The sequence below is a fragment of the Spodoptera frugiperda genome, chromosome 11, assembly GCF_023101765.2.
Source record: "Spodoptera frugiperda isolate SF20-4 chromosome 11, AGI-APGP_CSIRO_Sfru_2.0, whole genome shotgun sequence".
Lineage (NCBI taxonomy): Eukaryota > Metazoa > Arthropoda > Insecta > Lepidoptera > Noctuidae > Spodoptera > Spodoptera frugiperda.
This window is the reverse complement of record NC_064222.1, coordinates 10,493,483-10,509,461: the sequence shown is the minus strand read 5'-3', so window position 1 is coordinate 10,509,461 and position 15,979 is coordinate 10,493,483. Positions and strand designations below refer to the sequence as shown.

General features: G+C 37.0%; 1 protein-coding gene across 1 annotated transcript in view; it reads left to right on the top strand.

Annotated features, from left to right (window-relative positions):
- Positions 1 to 1,152: 1,152 nt before the first annotated feature.
- Positions 1,153 to 15,979, top strand: part of LOC118275010 (nucleoredoxin-like) — a 44,552-nt gene continuing 29,725 nt past the window's right edge. Inside the window, exon 1 of the mRNA XM_050697075.1 lies at positions 1,153 to 1,963. Coding sequence (XP_050553032.1) covers positions 1,604 to 1,963 — 360 coding nt within the window. The 5' untranslated portion in view covers positions 1,153 to 1,603. The remainder of the gene's footprint in view (positions 1,964 to 15,979) is intronic.

The following is a 15,979-nucleotide window of genomic DNA, read 5'->3' as shown; positions in this document are numbered from 1 at the left end:
GACCAACACATTTGTATTCACCAACATAGTTAAGTATTACGTACTAAAAACACTCGTTTATACTTGTCAAATGTCAATATCAAACGGGTATAAGATGGATTACATCATCAATGACATAAGCATTCTTTATTTTGTGAGTAAGTATTGACATTTTGTTGCTAATCTCGACAAAAAAGCTAGGATATTACGAGCTGAGAATATTTTAGGTAGATATTTAATTTAATGATCCATTGTGTCGTATATTACCTACCTACTAACATTTTATAAAAACAAAATGTAAGAAAGAGCCTTTAATAATACCTAAAATCTAATTTTGATTCTATATTTGATACCTATTCTATTATATTGTATATTTTACCCACATTTTACGTAAATAAAACCTAGTTTTCTATTTGATAACCTAAAAATTAATTAGTAGCATTGAGTTGGTCTATCTCAATAAGTAGAAGCGCTTCAGATGTCGAAGTCATATAAATGCTGTATAAAGTAATGGAAAGCAGATTAACTAGCTACACGAAATCCTACCTTTAATTAGTTAAATACCTTCCTTTATTGATCAAAACTGAATAAAGACCACTTAGGTAACGCTAGTCTAGAGAGAGCAGAATTAAAAACATAATTAGTCACGTCTTTTTTGAAAAAGTAACAACGTAGGTAAATGCTTGGCTAAAATGTCTCACAAAACTGAACAACAAACAACAACCAACATTGAAGTTAACATTTGTTCAGCTTCCAGCGCTTTTGTTGCATTAATTAAAGTTTAATTCAATGAGGAATCTCAATTGGCCATTTCGACAAACAACAACAATGGGTAGGCAGGCGATGCGAGAGTCAGTGCACGTTTGAGTTGGTACTACAACGCAGCAGCGGTTAGAAACTGTAAAAGAATAAAGAAAATACACACGAACGCACAGACAGGCTAACTAATCAGATCACAAAACCAAAATATCCAGTTAATTCCAGTTCCCAAGTCAAAGTCAAATAATTAGGCAAAATACCCACCGTATCACCAAAACCCATTTTAAATGCAAACAAATCACGCGACAACTGCGCGTAGGTATTTATCTTCAAACAAAACAAATATGAACGAAGCTTTTTTTCATCTCTCGTGTCTGTTTGTTCAAAAATGTTTGCTCTATGTCTGCACTGAGGGCTACGCGTTCCCTCCTCTCCAGTCTGGCTTTGTTTACGGGGGCGAGCGGGCGTTGCACCTCGCGACCCGCCAACGCGCACGCGTGACTAATTTAAAAATAAAACTTATATTCGCCGCTGTACATCCTGTACTCCTTGACTAATTCGTCTCGAAACTTACTCCAAGTAACTCCAATCTATCACAGTTTAATTCAAAACTTACTTTTTGGCAAAACGAAAAAGTTTTGATTCGCATTCCTTACCAAGTGTTCTAACTTGTGCTGATTATTTGTTCGCGTCTTCGTAAAAACATAAAAAAATAAGTTTATAACGCGATGCAAGCAACTCTGGCCGCAGTGTAAATATTTGAAAACCGAACATACTTAGATAAATAAACAAACCTTTTTAGTGCACACGTGTACCTACAAATTATGGATGTGTATCCGAATAATTAAATCGTAAAAAAGTAAAAATGGATTGGCGCGAAAAACTGTTTGGCAAGGTGTTGGTCAAGTGTGAGTCGGGGACTCAGAATGGTAAATTCGAGAATGTATCGACATTAGAAGCTTTGTCAGACTGTGTGGAGGAGGGTGAGGGGGCTGTGTGCGGAATTTACTTTTCTTTCGCGAATATCAGTGATACAAGTGACGATTTCGGAGTGCGTTTGGAGGAGGTCTACAAACGTGTGCATCCTCGCTTGAAGGTCGTGCAGGTGGTGTTGTGGGCCCATGTTGGCACCCCTGAGGGTCTTGCGGAACGGGAGGCGGGATTCCGTCGCAGTTTGACCGGCAAGTCATGGTTCGCTGTGCCCTTCCACGATGTCGATACAAAGGTAAAATGCTTTTTGTTTGTAAACAAGAAATTCATTGTTATCACCATAATGCATGTTGTTTGTTTGCATTTTCAGTAACGAAGTCATGAATCTGTTGTCAACTGTAATTTATAATGCTTTCTGAGTATAATTCAAGCTGCAAGAATGGATTGTACTCCTAAAACACACCACACTTTCACTAAAACAACTTCCTAAACTCAAAAAAACCCCAATTCCCCAACAACCCATAAATTCCTAACCACCAAAAGGCCGGCAACGCATTTGTAACGCCTCTGGTGATTCAGATGTCCATAGGCAGCGGCAATTGCTTACCATCAGGTGATACGTCTGCTCGTTTATCGGCTTATACCATAAAAAAATCCCAAACAAGTAGTAAAATGTTTTTTTAAATCTGCAGACCAACTTTTTTTAAATTTACTATTAACCACAAAATTTATGAAAATGTGAAGTCTAAATAAAGTCCGGAATATGACACAAACCACTTCAAGTGAAAAATATGGTTCCCTAAATGACCGTAAGTCTTAGCCCGCACTCGTTCTGGCTCCGACCAATTTTGGCCACTCTCCAAACTACCGAGAGATCTCATAAAGGAATAGTTCAACTTGCAACACTGCAGTTGACCACTGACAGTTTTAAAATTGGTTCATACAATAGATGTAACGGAGAAAAACAATAACTTATTCCTTTTTAAAAGGTCGGAAACGCACTTCTAATCCGTCGGATGTCGCGAGCTTCCGTGGGCAGGGTTCATCGCTTAGTATCAGGTCATATTTGTGCCCTATCCCTAAAAATACTTATTTTATCCAGAACCTAACATGGTTAGATTCTGCATGACGAAAGGTGTCCAACTAAAATTATGCGAAAGTTAGTATGTTTGTTTGTGTTTTTGTTTGTTACTCATTCACGTCAAAATAGCTGAAGGAAACGAGAAGGAATTTGGAACAGGGGTAGATTATGGCCTGGAATTACACAAACGAATGATTCAAATGCGAAGCCGCTGGCAGAAGCCAAATTATTGATATCCGGTGAAAAAGAAATAAAAAAATCTCGTTGTCTGAATGACACTCAGACAATTTATCTGAGACATACAAATGTTAATGTAATTAATACAATATAATGAAGTAATGATAGATAATATTCACACTATACCCAAAAAACATGGAATTCAAGCATCTCAATTTTCTCTAATAGACATTTACTAGTTCACAAATTGCCTCTGATAACCTCTTTAATCTTCGACAGCTGAAAAAACAAACACGGCACGCTCTCAAGCGAATTAAACAAATCATAATGAGAAAGCAAAATAACCGGAGCACTTATAACATCAAACGTTGTAACTTCGCGTTCAAATACTTGAAGATTTTGCATTTTATTAAATGCTTTTGATACTCTGCGCAAAGTTCGCGTCACGGGCATGATGGATCAAAAATTACTTACAATTAAGTAAGTAGAATTACTTCGGGACTTAAATTGGTTTTCGGTGTTCAGAAACATTTTGTTTTGGTACGGAAAACCGTTGGTGCTGTTTGAGTAATTACTTATGGAAGTTAAAGGTGAAAATTATTACCTACAGAGATGAAATACAAAATATATAAATATGTACAACTGACTATAATATAAAACAAACAAAAATAAGTTAAAAACGGAGATTTAACAGTTTCGATAAAACATTTGTTTGAAAACAGCTCCAGCATTATCCTAGGTTATTACCTACCTACTGTTAGTAAAGTTCCTTAAAGCAAATAATGATGACTTGTTTTACTAACAATGCCATCATATCAGACATAAGACGTCCACTGTTGAACTTAGTCCTCCCTAAATAGCTTCCATAGGCCGAAGTGACTTGCATCTAGCGGCTCCCATAACAGCCGTATTCCACAACGGTCATCTTTTAAAAAAAATTCTATCCCACTAATGATGCTTACAGAGAGAAACCCATTCAGAAGGGTCAGTCCTTTATACTTTGTACTAGCACCGGACATACTGCACATACAACCACATAGCAACACTCGATAACAATGGACATAATCGCAATAACATTTGAGTGCATCAAACTATGCACTTTGTCGGTAAATTCAAACATGCTCATACATTCTGCTGTGGCTACTGGCACGCGACCTGCATCATTATCACTGGTTAATGTGATACTTATAGACTACACTCCGTTTGATATTATAATGTTAATATGGAGGATACATTATGTATTTGTTGTTAGTGATAAAATGTGGTACTATGAAAGCTTATACCTACACAGTGAATTCACTTTTTGGGGGACTTTGTTCTGTAAATGGGTGGGTAAAGTCAAAGCATTTATTTCAATTAATTCTTAATTAGGCACTTTTGAAACGTCAAATTGAATTGTCTATCAGTTTGTCTGTGAATGAAGCTATGAGCTCGTTCCAAAGTGTAGCTTCGAAGCTACACTTTGGAACTCGTTCTTTCTATTCGAATAGAAAGAACGAGCAAGAAACTCAAGCAGAACGTGTATTTTACTTTTGATTTTTTTGCCCTAAAACAACTATAAAACTAATAATATCTATGTGTCCTTATACTTCACTGGAGTACCAGGAAAATGTCCAACTCTTAGCCCAATAAAATCTACTTAACGATCCCAACCTCGCTACCAAAATGGCCGTGAAAAGAAAGATGGCTTTAATAAATTCTCTAAAACGATATTTCATTCTACGTTTCGTATTCAATGGTTACCTTTTGGACTTTCAGTTCTTCGGTTACATTAGTGGATTAGTTTGACCAATATCGTTAGGTTTTCGTAAAGAAAAGTCATTAATCAAAGTTGGGAGTAATGGTCCGCCAGCTGGGCAGGCCCACGCAAATTGTCAGTCATCAGGAATGAGTGCGGCCAGTCGATGTCGAACAGTAATGGATTGAACTGCTCATTATGTGCTGTACAGCGAGATATTTTGCTCTGATTACATTCTGATGTGAAATTCTGTACTGTTTTACGGACTGACTGATATCCAGAAGAATTTTTGGACGTTATATTAAGAAAAACAACGTTAAACACGTTTTTTTTCTATCGAGTAAGTATATAATTAAGTATATATATCGAGTAATCGCATAAAGTTCAAAGACACACAGCTATAGAAACAAATAAAGCTTAAATCCGAAACTAAATAAGATATTCCGATGCGCCCCCTCACGTAAACCAGAATGCAAAATCCCGTCAACAGCTACCAGGCGTCCATAACATCCAAGGAATGAATATCAAACCCCCACATCTACATAACTACTGCCTTATAGCCTTAGCAAGTTCCTAGGTTCATTGAAACGGGGGCCGCTAGTAATTACGGGTAAAAGCGGAGGGTTGCGTCAATGCCATGTATCACCCTAAATTACTCTCCACCCCACACTTTCGCTGAGAGGGGCTTTTTTACATGTACACAGGTGTGTTTTGATACATTAACGTCACTGTTTACAATAAACTAACCCCTACCTGTATCGAAATAAAGGCGCTTTTCAAAACAATACCCTTCTTACCTTAACAAGATTATGTTGAAAAACTCGTAAAAGTTTTACGCAAACCTTCACTTGAATGTAATTTCGTTGTAAGAGCCGTGACACGGAGCTCCTTTTGTTACTCCTTGGCAGTTTCCATTATGGAAATTAAAAGCCCTTTTCTAGCTAGAGCAAGCAATTTTACTAATGCTAATAATTGTATTACGTTGGATCGGATTTTCCGGGCCTTTAAGCAAACTATTTTCTTTATGTACTTAGTTGAGTACATTATTCAGGAGCACTTATATTTGGGCTGCCATTTTAGTGCTACGAATTTGGCACGGGAGAAAATCTTGAGCGATTGTTTCAATAGTCTCTTCGAATAGTTCCCCAGTCCTCAATTTGGATCCTTACGTAATAAAAGCTCATGTATTTAGATCTAAAGATCGCTCGTGCATCTCACGGCCCCCATTCGCTCGCAAGCCGCTATTAAGAAAGGAATTTCTCGAGATCCACTCATGAAAGAGGGTGCAAATGATACTGACCCAGCAGTTGGGCCTTTCATCGGACGACACAAACGATAAGAGGATAAAAGATGGTACGGAATAAAAACTGATGAAAGCCGCGACTCGGGACATAAAATGAGATATTGCTGCGGGCATTTGGAATGAGAAATTGCACGTAGTATTTATATTTTTGTTAGAAATAACTACGCAAGTATTAGACTTTCCGAAGATCAATTCCGAAAATCTGAATGATGTTCAATTCCAATTTCTTTTGTTCTGTTTTTTAAAAAAACCTTGAAATGCTAACCCTATCGTAATTTGTACATACAACACACACTAAGGAGTAAATTACTTGAAACCAGTTCGTGAGCTCACACTTTTGCACACACGATTAAAGTATGGAGGGATGGCCGGATCGAACATGTGTTCTTGATAGCACTTACATGCAGTCTTTATTCGGTTCAGTGACGCCGATGTCTTTTTAAAGCTTCAAATATAGTACCAAGGCTAGTAATATCGAATTTCAAGTTTATTGTTTTGTAATTAAGTCGAAAATCTGTTGGAGAAATTCAGATTTGGGTTGTTAAAGTATTGTCGTCTAGACAGTATCAATGTCAGACACAATTTAGTCTCCGATATTATGGATTTTAGTTACTTTTTTTTTATCAAAACAAAGTTATAAAGCCTAGGAAATGGTTAAGGTTTTAGAACGTTCATAGGTTAATAAGGAAAATTATTTAATTAATTACCCAAATGATGTACCTTTTTAAAAGCCAATTTTCCTTTTAACGATAATTCGACTCAAGGGTACTTAATTTCGAGGGGGACTGGGATGCCGTCTCCTCCTTCTGCGAAGCAGTCATGCTAGCTGGGCGCGTGAGAGAACGAACCTCCTCACGCCCCAGCCGTCGCGAGAGACACTCCGGGCGTCGGGGATCGCGCGACGATCTCCGGCCACCGTAAGTGCGGGTCTGCGGACGGTGAGCAAGGGTAGCTCGCCGCCCGACCAGAACCAGACCCGTGCGTGCGGCGCGTCGCGTTCTGCGCACGCCTCAAAGAGCCATCAGACCACCACAGATGGGGCCCAGTAGGGCTGATGCCTAATCCGGAGCTGCGGACTACCTAGCGGGTTTACCGGGGCTCCGGCTCGACGGGCAGGAGTAGGAACGGGGTGGTTTTTAGTCAGTAAGAGTCTGACACTCCCTCTCGCCTCGCCCAAAGCGGGAGAAGTCATTGGATGATTTTCCACCCTCAAAAAAAAAAAAAAAAAAGGGTACTTAATTTGAAAAGTCATTTATGTTTTAGAACCCTTTATTTCTAAGAAATTGTACTGAAGTTTGTTTTACTAATTACACTTTCGTCGATCTCTTATGTTTTTTTTAATGTCGGCAAACGAGCAGTCGGATCACCTGATGGTAAGCAATTGCCGTCGCCCATGGATACCCAAAAGACCAGAGGCGTTAGAAGTGCGTTGCTGGGCTTTTGGGGTTAGGAATTTAAGGGATTTTGGGGAATCGGGTATTAGGGGGTATTTGGACCTCCGGTAACCTCACTCACACAACGAAACACAACACAACCGTTGTTTCACGTCGGTTTTCTGTGAGGCCGTAGTATTACTCCTGTAGAGCTGGCCTATTCGTGCCAAAGTATGGGTCTCCCAAACTTAAATACCTTTCACTAGGGTAGCCTAATATTCCACCTCTATACTTATAGATCAATTAATTATTCAACCAAACATACCTACCATCCATATTTGTCCAAAAATATCCAATTACCATTGTTCAATACATTGCGTTGTTGTATTTTCATCGGATAATCTGATACTGTAAACGATATGAATCTCTCTATACAACAAGCTCTACAGTTTAATTTGAATAAAAAGTGCAACCCAATCGCATGTATCTGGTAACGCACTAATTGACTGCATAATAAAATGGCTACCACTGCCAGAGTGATGCACAAAAACGTTGCAAATATAAAAGGCTTTTATTTAGTAAAATGACAAAGTGTTGTGCTTTTTACTTAATGCATTGTTAATTTATGCACATTAATGAGTTTGCAGCAATTAATTTTATGTTTATTGACTGTGTCGTTGTCACAAACGTAATGCACAGTTTGTCTACTTTTCTGGTGTTTCGGATGTCCACTGTGGCGTGGTAGGCGCTGTTTGCTTACCATTAGGTGATACGTCTGCTCTTACTGACTAAAAACCGGCCCGTTCCTACTCCTGCTTTTCTAGCCGGAACCCCGGAAACCTGCTAGGATAGGAATTCCGCAGGTCTGAGTCGGGCGATACGTCAGCTAGTTTGTCTCCAGTATCGCATAAAAAATCTATTGGATAAAAGGTATCAGATTCGATACCTAGGTCGGGCATAATCTCTCAAAGTCTAGAATAATCACCGAACGTGCATGGCATTAAAGCTACAAAAATACACCAATTGAAATGGATCCAATTAGAATTGAAGCTTAAAATAAAATAAATGGTGAACAGGGAAAAGAACATGGGTAGCCAAAAAGCTTTTAGCAAAAAATACACATTTTATGGAAAAACCTTCTTCCAATTCCCTTTTTTGTTTTATTTGGGAAAAGGGCAACACTTTTAGCAACAATACGCGCCGACATTGTTATTCAATGTCAGAATTTTCATTCGGCAATGTTTTGTTGAAGAAATTGACGTTATGGGAGCGAAATACTTAGGAAGGTAGCTATTTACATTTCTTTGTCCTACATAGGTCACTTGGCTTTAGGGTTGTCCATTTATTTGTCTCAAGGACGGGACCCTGGACCGAGTTTACAATTTATAGCTGTTCTTAGAATATGTACTGGAAGATATTTCTAAAGCCTTTTTGAATTACTACGAAGAGTTTATTTTTTTCATCGGTCGCGTAACGCCAGAACAGACAAATGTACAGAAAAATAATTGACCGTTCACACTCAACCGATGATACGTCAGTACGACCGATGATACGCTCGACGTATTTTACATCAGATATGAACCAACCCTTAGATACTTAGTTGTAGAAAAAATGCGAAAGAGTCCCATATTTACAAAGTAATATAACTTAACCAAATGATTTATTTCTCTCCACATATATAAAACAGAACGGACAGCCTTAAAAACAATATTTATGATGCATTGTACAAGTGCAACACTAGCTCATTGTTTGGTTGCTGCAACCTGAGTGCGCAACGTTTATTTATCGCTGTTGGCAACACCGACACCGCTGACCTGTACTCGAGAACAATAGCCTGAGATGTGGAGAAACACTGCTCAAATTCACGCTAGAGATATATTCTAAAGGTTTTATGAAATATTTCACATAATACAATTCATTGTAGATGCTGTAGCTATAGCTAAAGATATGTCTGTCTCTGCTAGCCTATTCTGTATTTGTCAATTCGAAACAACCGAAGTGAATCCTTAAGGTTATTATCTTTTTCTCTCTTTTGACATGTATAAAAATCATTTGCTATTCGTTTAAAACTCGAAAACGGCTGGACCGGTTTAGCAAATTCAAAAATTCTAGTCCAGGGAAGGTTTAAAAGGTGAGAACAAATTTTTTTAAGTACGAAGTTTGCCGGGTCAACTAGCAAGAAATACGTAAAATAACAACAGCCCACGCAATCTTAAATCTTTTTAAGACTCCATACAATTGTTTAACTTCATGTCCATAGAGGATTTATGAGTGAAACACAGTGGAAAACTTCACAACCAACTTGTATACCATTGTTTGGTACGCCATCAATCTCTGCCAGCGAGTTATTCGTATAATCCGCTGTCCAACTTACAACGTAACCGTTCAAACAGAGTGACGGCCTACCTGAACTCATTCGTGAGTTTCAAGCGATTAGCAGCCAAATGACTGGACATTTTGCCTTTACAGAAGTTCAGGTTATTTGTGAGAAAAGTTTTGTATAAGAATTCTGGTTGCGTAATGTAGTTGAAAATTATGTAGGACAAAGATTACGAATTGCCTCGTTGGTCGAGTGGTCGCAAGTTCGACTATACGGACAAGAACTCTAAGATTCGTTCCCGGGTCTGGCAAAGAAGCTGCTGGACAATTTTAACGGTACAATTTTCAAAAATTTCCTCAGTAGTAGCACGGGGTTGGAATTGTGCTATCCTCAGTATATAGCAATTAGGCTCCCTTTTATTACATGGGATATTATAAGATAATCAAACTCTCATGATAAAGTTGATGACTAAATTTTCCTATTTTTTCCCTTCGGAATTTCTAAAAGGCTAACGAAACATGCGTCATAGTGATTGGGCAACCGGTTCATAGCGTTTACGTTTCATCATATTGACACTTGACCAATAAAATAATTAGGAATATGAGTATTTTTGCAACTGCAATCCACATTACTCATTAACGCCTTAATAATAAAAAAAAAAATTACACACATCACCATCAAAAAATAAAAAATATTTTTTAATCTATGGCTCCCGTTGTTTACACGGGTCCACAGCGGACAGGAGGGAGCCACTATCGCATTGTTCCCCGGGGCATTATGTCCGACGGGATGGTATTCCGTCCCTATACTGGATAAACAAACAAACAGTTATACATGCACTTCACATCAAAGGACGGGCATTTGCAAATATTTCCGAAACCCGGACAAATTTCTAGTTTGTGTATGTACATAATAATATATTGAAAGACTATAATGGACGGTTATGGCCAACTTTTTGATGGGTCTTTAGTAGGATCACTGTGTAAATAAGTTTGTTATAATTTCGCATTCAAGTTTTTGGCCAGTCAAAGTTACATTAGCATTAGTTGTAGCATTAGTTCAGGGTCCTGTTTGTGATCAATGAAAAGTAAAATAGTAACGGTATTTATTACGTAATATTATGCATCTAAACTAACACATTATTTACAACTTAAAAATACCAAAAAAAAAGGAATAAAAACTAACTAAAGGCGTTAGGCGTGGTTAGGCGTCGAAGTACTCGTCCGCATCGCTGTCATTGGGGAACGTTCCCAATGTCAATTTTTAATTCATTATAACAAATTAAAAGTAACAATAACGGTCTTATTAAATTACGAATTACGATCTACTACAATAGATATTAAATTAATATGTGATCTAGATTAACATCTATTGTACTACAATACTGTATAGTTATAATAAATAATTAAACAAATTAGGTAGACAATGCTCCCACAAAGGTCCACTCCCTGCAGGATCACAAATAAATTACAAGGATCCATCTACATACCTACCTAGGCGATAAATACATTATTATATTAATCACGCCTAAAATAAAAATAAAAGTATCAACACTGATACATTATACCGATAAATTAAGTAAAATCCGCGTGAAATGAGGGTAGATGAATAAGGTCGCGCCGTAATCCTAGCCTTACAAATTGAGGTCTCTCCAAAATAGAAATATCTTTAGGAAGGCTGGGTTATTGTAATATTTCTTCAGTAACTTAATATTTTGTTTAGGAAACTTAGTTAGCTCTTAGAATGCTGTACCCTTAGTACGAGTTTGCTTTACGTTTAACGATATCGAAATGAGAGCGCGTTCGGCGCTCTGATTGGCCGGCTCGAATGAACCAACCAATCAGAGCAGCAAAAGCGCTCTTGTTCCGATCTCGTTGAAAGTAAAGTCATACTACGGCCCCTGATTATTTATTGATTTAAAAATCTACACAAGTAATTCTCTCCGGCCATAAACTGGATCAGAAAATTATCTTATTTGAAGGATTAGACAGACAAATTCACCTTCTCGCTACACAAAATCATGCTGATAAAACTTAAATATGTCTTTATGATAACCCTATAGCCTAAAGGAAAAGCCTATTAATCTGTCTTTACCAAAGAACCTAGTAATCCGCTCTCCAAAACTATTCTTGGCGAAAGTTTTGACATTTCGCTTCCTGCCAGCCACACAACTCTAAAGCCATGCATTGTTCCTGACACCATTGTTAGATCTCGCATCACATCACTTCCTACTGCGATGGCATTCAAAAAGGAAAACAAGTAATGCACGAGAATAGCGAAATACTTACGATTTACGTCAAAATAAGAACTAAAGATCTCGACACTGGCAGAATAGTCGACAACTTTGTATTGGAGACTCGGTTGCCATCAAGAAAAAGAAAATAAAAAGAAGTAGAGATGGCGCTTAAGTTGTTATTTTTGACAGATCATGTTTTCCCGCGCACGGATTATGAGAAGCCGATTTGACATTTTTGGTGTGTAATCCGATGGAATTATGAGTGTTTTTGGGAGTAAAGATCGAAAAATTGTATAAAAATAGGTTTAGTTATGATTATTTTAGTTTTTAGGAAGGTCTGAATGATCAAAACACAATTTAACTTAGAATATTATAAAACTAACTAGGTAAGATAGGTACATAGGTAGTCTTCAAAGGACAACTGTTCTTAATTGCTATTCCTCGTCTTAAGAGAGGATTTCCTCCTTGGATGGCTTCTGGATCATATCAACAATTTCCTGTCATTTGCTATGACGACTGCGAGCTACATTTGTATCTAGAACTTTCATTAATTGACCCTTAGCTTAGGTCTTAAACTATAAACTTCCTAGTGAGTTACCGAGGCTCCAGCTCGAAAAGCAGCAGTACCGAGTCTCCCTCTCGCCTCGTCCAAGTCGGGAAAAGGCATAGTAGGAAATTCCCCTCACAAAAAAAGCTTAGGTTCTAATAACTTCTTTGAAGAAAACTCGCAATAACACTAGTGTACATTACTATTATATAGTATACATCAGAATCAACGTGAAACGTTTACAATTAAGTAACAGCAATACTAGGTACAATAGTTAAAATAGTCACTCTAGTCCAGAAACAAATAACCTCTTACAACTTAACCATCATCATGTGAAACTAAACAAATTCCACATCATAGACAACAAAAAACTAATAATCAATCCTTACGAAAAATATTATAAAAAGCAATAAATTGAATGAAATCAGCAATTCGCACAGATTTTATAATCCTGAAATCGTCATTCAATTATGAAAGGCGTCCCATTCATGCCTACAGCGGTACATACATAGGCTGTATGAGAACAAACCGGCGTACCTTGCATTTTTGAGCCAGCCCGCATCGGCCGAGTTCACTCCCCTTGCAAAAATCTCTCCATTGTTATAAAGCACTACTTGGTCATTTTTTCCGTCTGTCCGTTTGTCTGTCTGCGCGGGTAATATTGATTGTTTGGGTTACAGTAGCTTTATTATTAAAGTGTATGTTTAAGAGTATGTTTTCGTCGTATTTTCTTCGTGATTTCGTAATGTAAAGAGCTTTTTACGAGGTTTCATTTAGCTTGCTTGCTTGCTTATAACTTTGTGTATACGTGTGTGAAATGGAATCTTGGGAAGTTGCGACTAAATTTTGCAGCAGATATATGCCACCGATTTAGCTGTAATTTTTACTTGCACCAATACGTTTAGTTTACATCAACATAAATGCATAAAAGCTTGTATTTACAAAACTTTTTAATATTAATTTATTTAGTTGAAGAGCTAAGTAAAGTAAATTAGTAAAGTAAATATTATGTAACAATACCAACTCTTATGGGGGTCTTAATTATCATCCTAAACCACTCTTTTAATAAATCTGTAAGTTAGTCAGGTATATACAAGTCTTACACTGCACTCCTTATCTAGACACACGGCAGTGTGTCCGCCAAGTTCGAGCAAAAAACCGACACACCGGCCGTGGGTTATATTACACGCCCATTTCGGGCCAAGTTCGACCCACCTATAACTCAAAATCTATTTTATCTACGCATATGAAATTTCTAGTATCTGTCGAGATCTACTTACTTATCTAATGTACAAAATTTCATTAATGTACCTATTGTAGGTCTTGAGATATTGACGTCAGAAAATCGCTATTTTTACTATACACTCACTGACTGACTCACTCATCAAAAACCTAGACCACTTCCAATGGTCGTATTGACTTGAAATTTGGCATGGAGGTAGGTCTTTAGGTCAAAGTAAAGGAAAAAATCTGAAAATGGCCAAGTGTGAGTCGGTTTTAAAAATAATGAAGGTGTAAATTCATACCCGTAAGGAACTAAAACAAAAAAATTATCTATATCTTCCAATGGTCGTACCGACCTAAAATTCGTTACGAAGGTTTGTATTTAGTCAAAGTAAAGTAAAATAAGAAAAAAAAAGAAAATAAACCTTACAAAAATAAATGAAATCCCACCCAAAACATAAATGTGAAAGTCTGCCAAGTTCGATAATATTGGAATGCTTCGCCTAAAAGAAGTGAGATCTAAATAAGTCCTAGTTCCATAAACAGACTCAGTTAAAAATGATATAACTTGGCAAGTTTTAATAGATTATATACTTGCCTCATTGCGTTTAGTTAGTATAACAAAGTGTAGAAAACTTGTACATAGAAAGTAAAACAAACTTGGAAAGTTTTCACACATTTTGTTATACTAATATAATTTTCTATTAAAACTTGCCAAGTTATATCATTTTTAACTGAGGTCTGTTTATGGAACTTGGTACTTATTTAGATCTCACTTCTTTTATAGGCGAAGCATTCCAATATTATCGAACTTGGCAGACTGCACTCCTCATCCAAACTATAGTAGGTATCTAAAGTCCTACAAACTTAAAAGATAACCCATAACAGAAATACCAACTTTATCCTATTAGTTAGCCATTCCAACCATAGCAAAGATCACGATAAAATTCCGACCGTACTTATCTGTCATGTCAAGATAGCCCACACCTGAATAAAAGCACATTGTTTTCAATTGTAAAACAAGAAATAATTAACATAACTTCATTATCGCCGATCACTATCCGGCCGTCGAACCCGCACTGGTTATGTGGACTTAACACGACACAGTTCACTGAACTACAAACGAATATTATTGAAGAAAATCAATAAGTTACCCTCTCTCGCCATTTTAACGGAAAACCTGTGTCTGTTATACCTAATGCTATTGTTGAGTTGGAAAGTGATTTCATATATCATTACATTGATCTAGGTTTTGTTGGTAATATTCTATAAACTTTTGTTATCCTCTCGTATTTTCTGATTTAGGTTTTTGTTAGTTGATTATGGCTAACTAAATGACTGGATAGTTACCTAAGTACTATCTTTTTTCCCCAAATCAGTATTTTTATCAATATTTTCTGCGTATATTGTATCTTCTTGTTTATTCACCAATATTGTGAGAAAAAAAAAACAACAAACATAAACAGACGCATCTATCTTTAAAGTGGGTGTTTTAAAACATTGTAGGTACTATTTTATTGAAATATTTTAATCGTGTATAACTTAGATGAGAAATCATAATACACATACAACATAACACTACTTTTCTAAATAAAACATCATCGAGATAGTTGATCCCTAAAGGGTTAATATAGTTTCGAAATACACCTATACAACACATATGCCAATCTAAAATATGGTTAGCAACTGTATTTCCACGCTACCAAGATTTTCTAAAAAGAAACCATGTAAAACTGTATAGAAATGTCATTTAAAAGAAGCAAGTCGCTCGCTACACTTGTAGCTAGACGCGGCAGGCTGTCGTGGTGCTGAGGGCCCTTAGAACCCCTTCAATGCTGGCCTGGAGCACTTTCTACAGACATTTACACTGCTTTCAACCGCTACACCCGGCTTAAACACGCTTTTTATACTCTGTGGCTGAAGAATTGGCGCGCCCACAACCGCCATCTTGGATTTTATAAATGCGTGTGTTGCAGTTTGCAATTTTACAAGATGCTTGCAAGAGGTTTGTTTTTTCTGAATCGATTTTCTAAATTACTTTCAAGAAAGTTATTTTAGAAAAGTTATAGGTACATAAGTAGATGTCCAAAACTGCAACGCTCAATCTCACATTATATTCCGATAGAAAATAAGACATAAGTCCCAAACCAGAGATATTTTAGGACCGTGGGAACATCGTACCTAAGTATTGTAGCACTGTTAATGAAACTTCATTCAATAATAAAGTCGAGACGAAATATTTAAAATTCCGATCAACTTCTCAATCCGATTCGCTATGAAACTCATTATTCAAGCCTCTCGGTAAACAACGT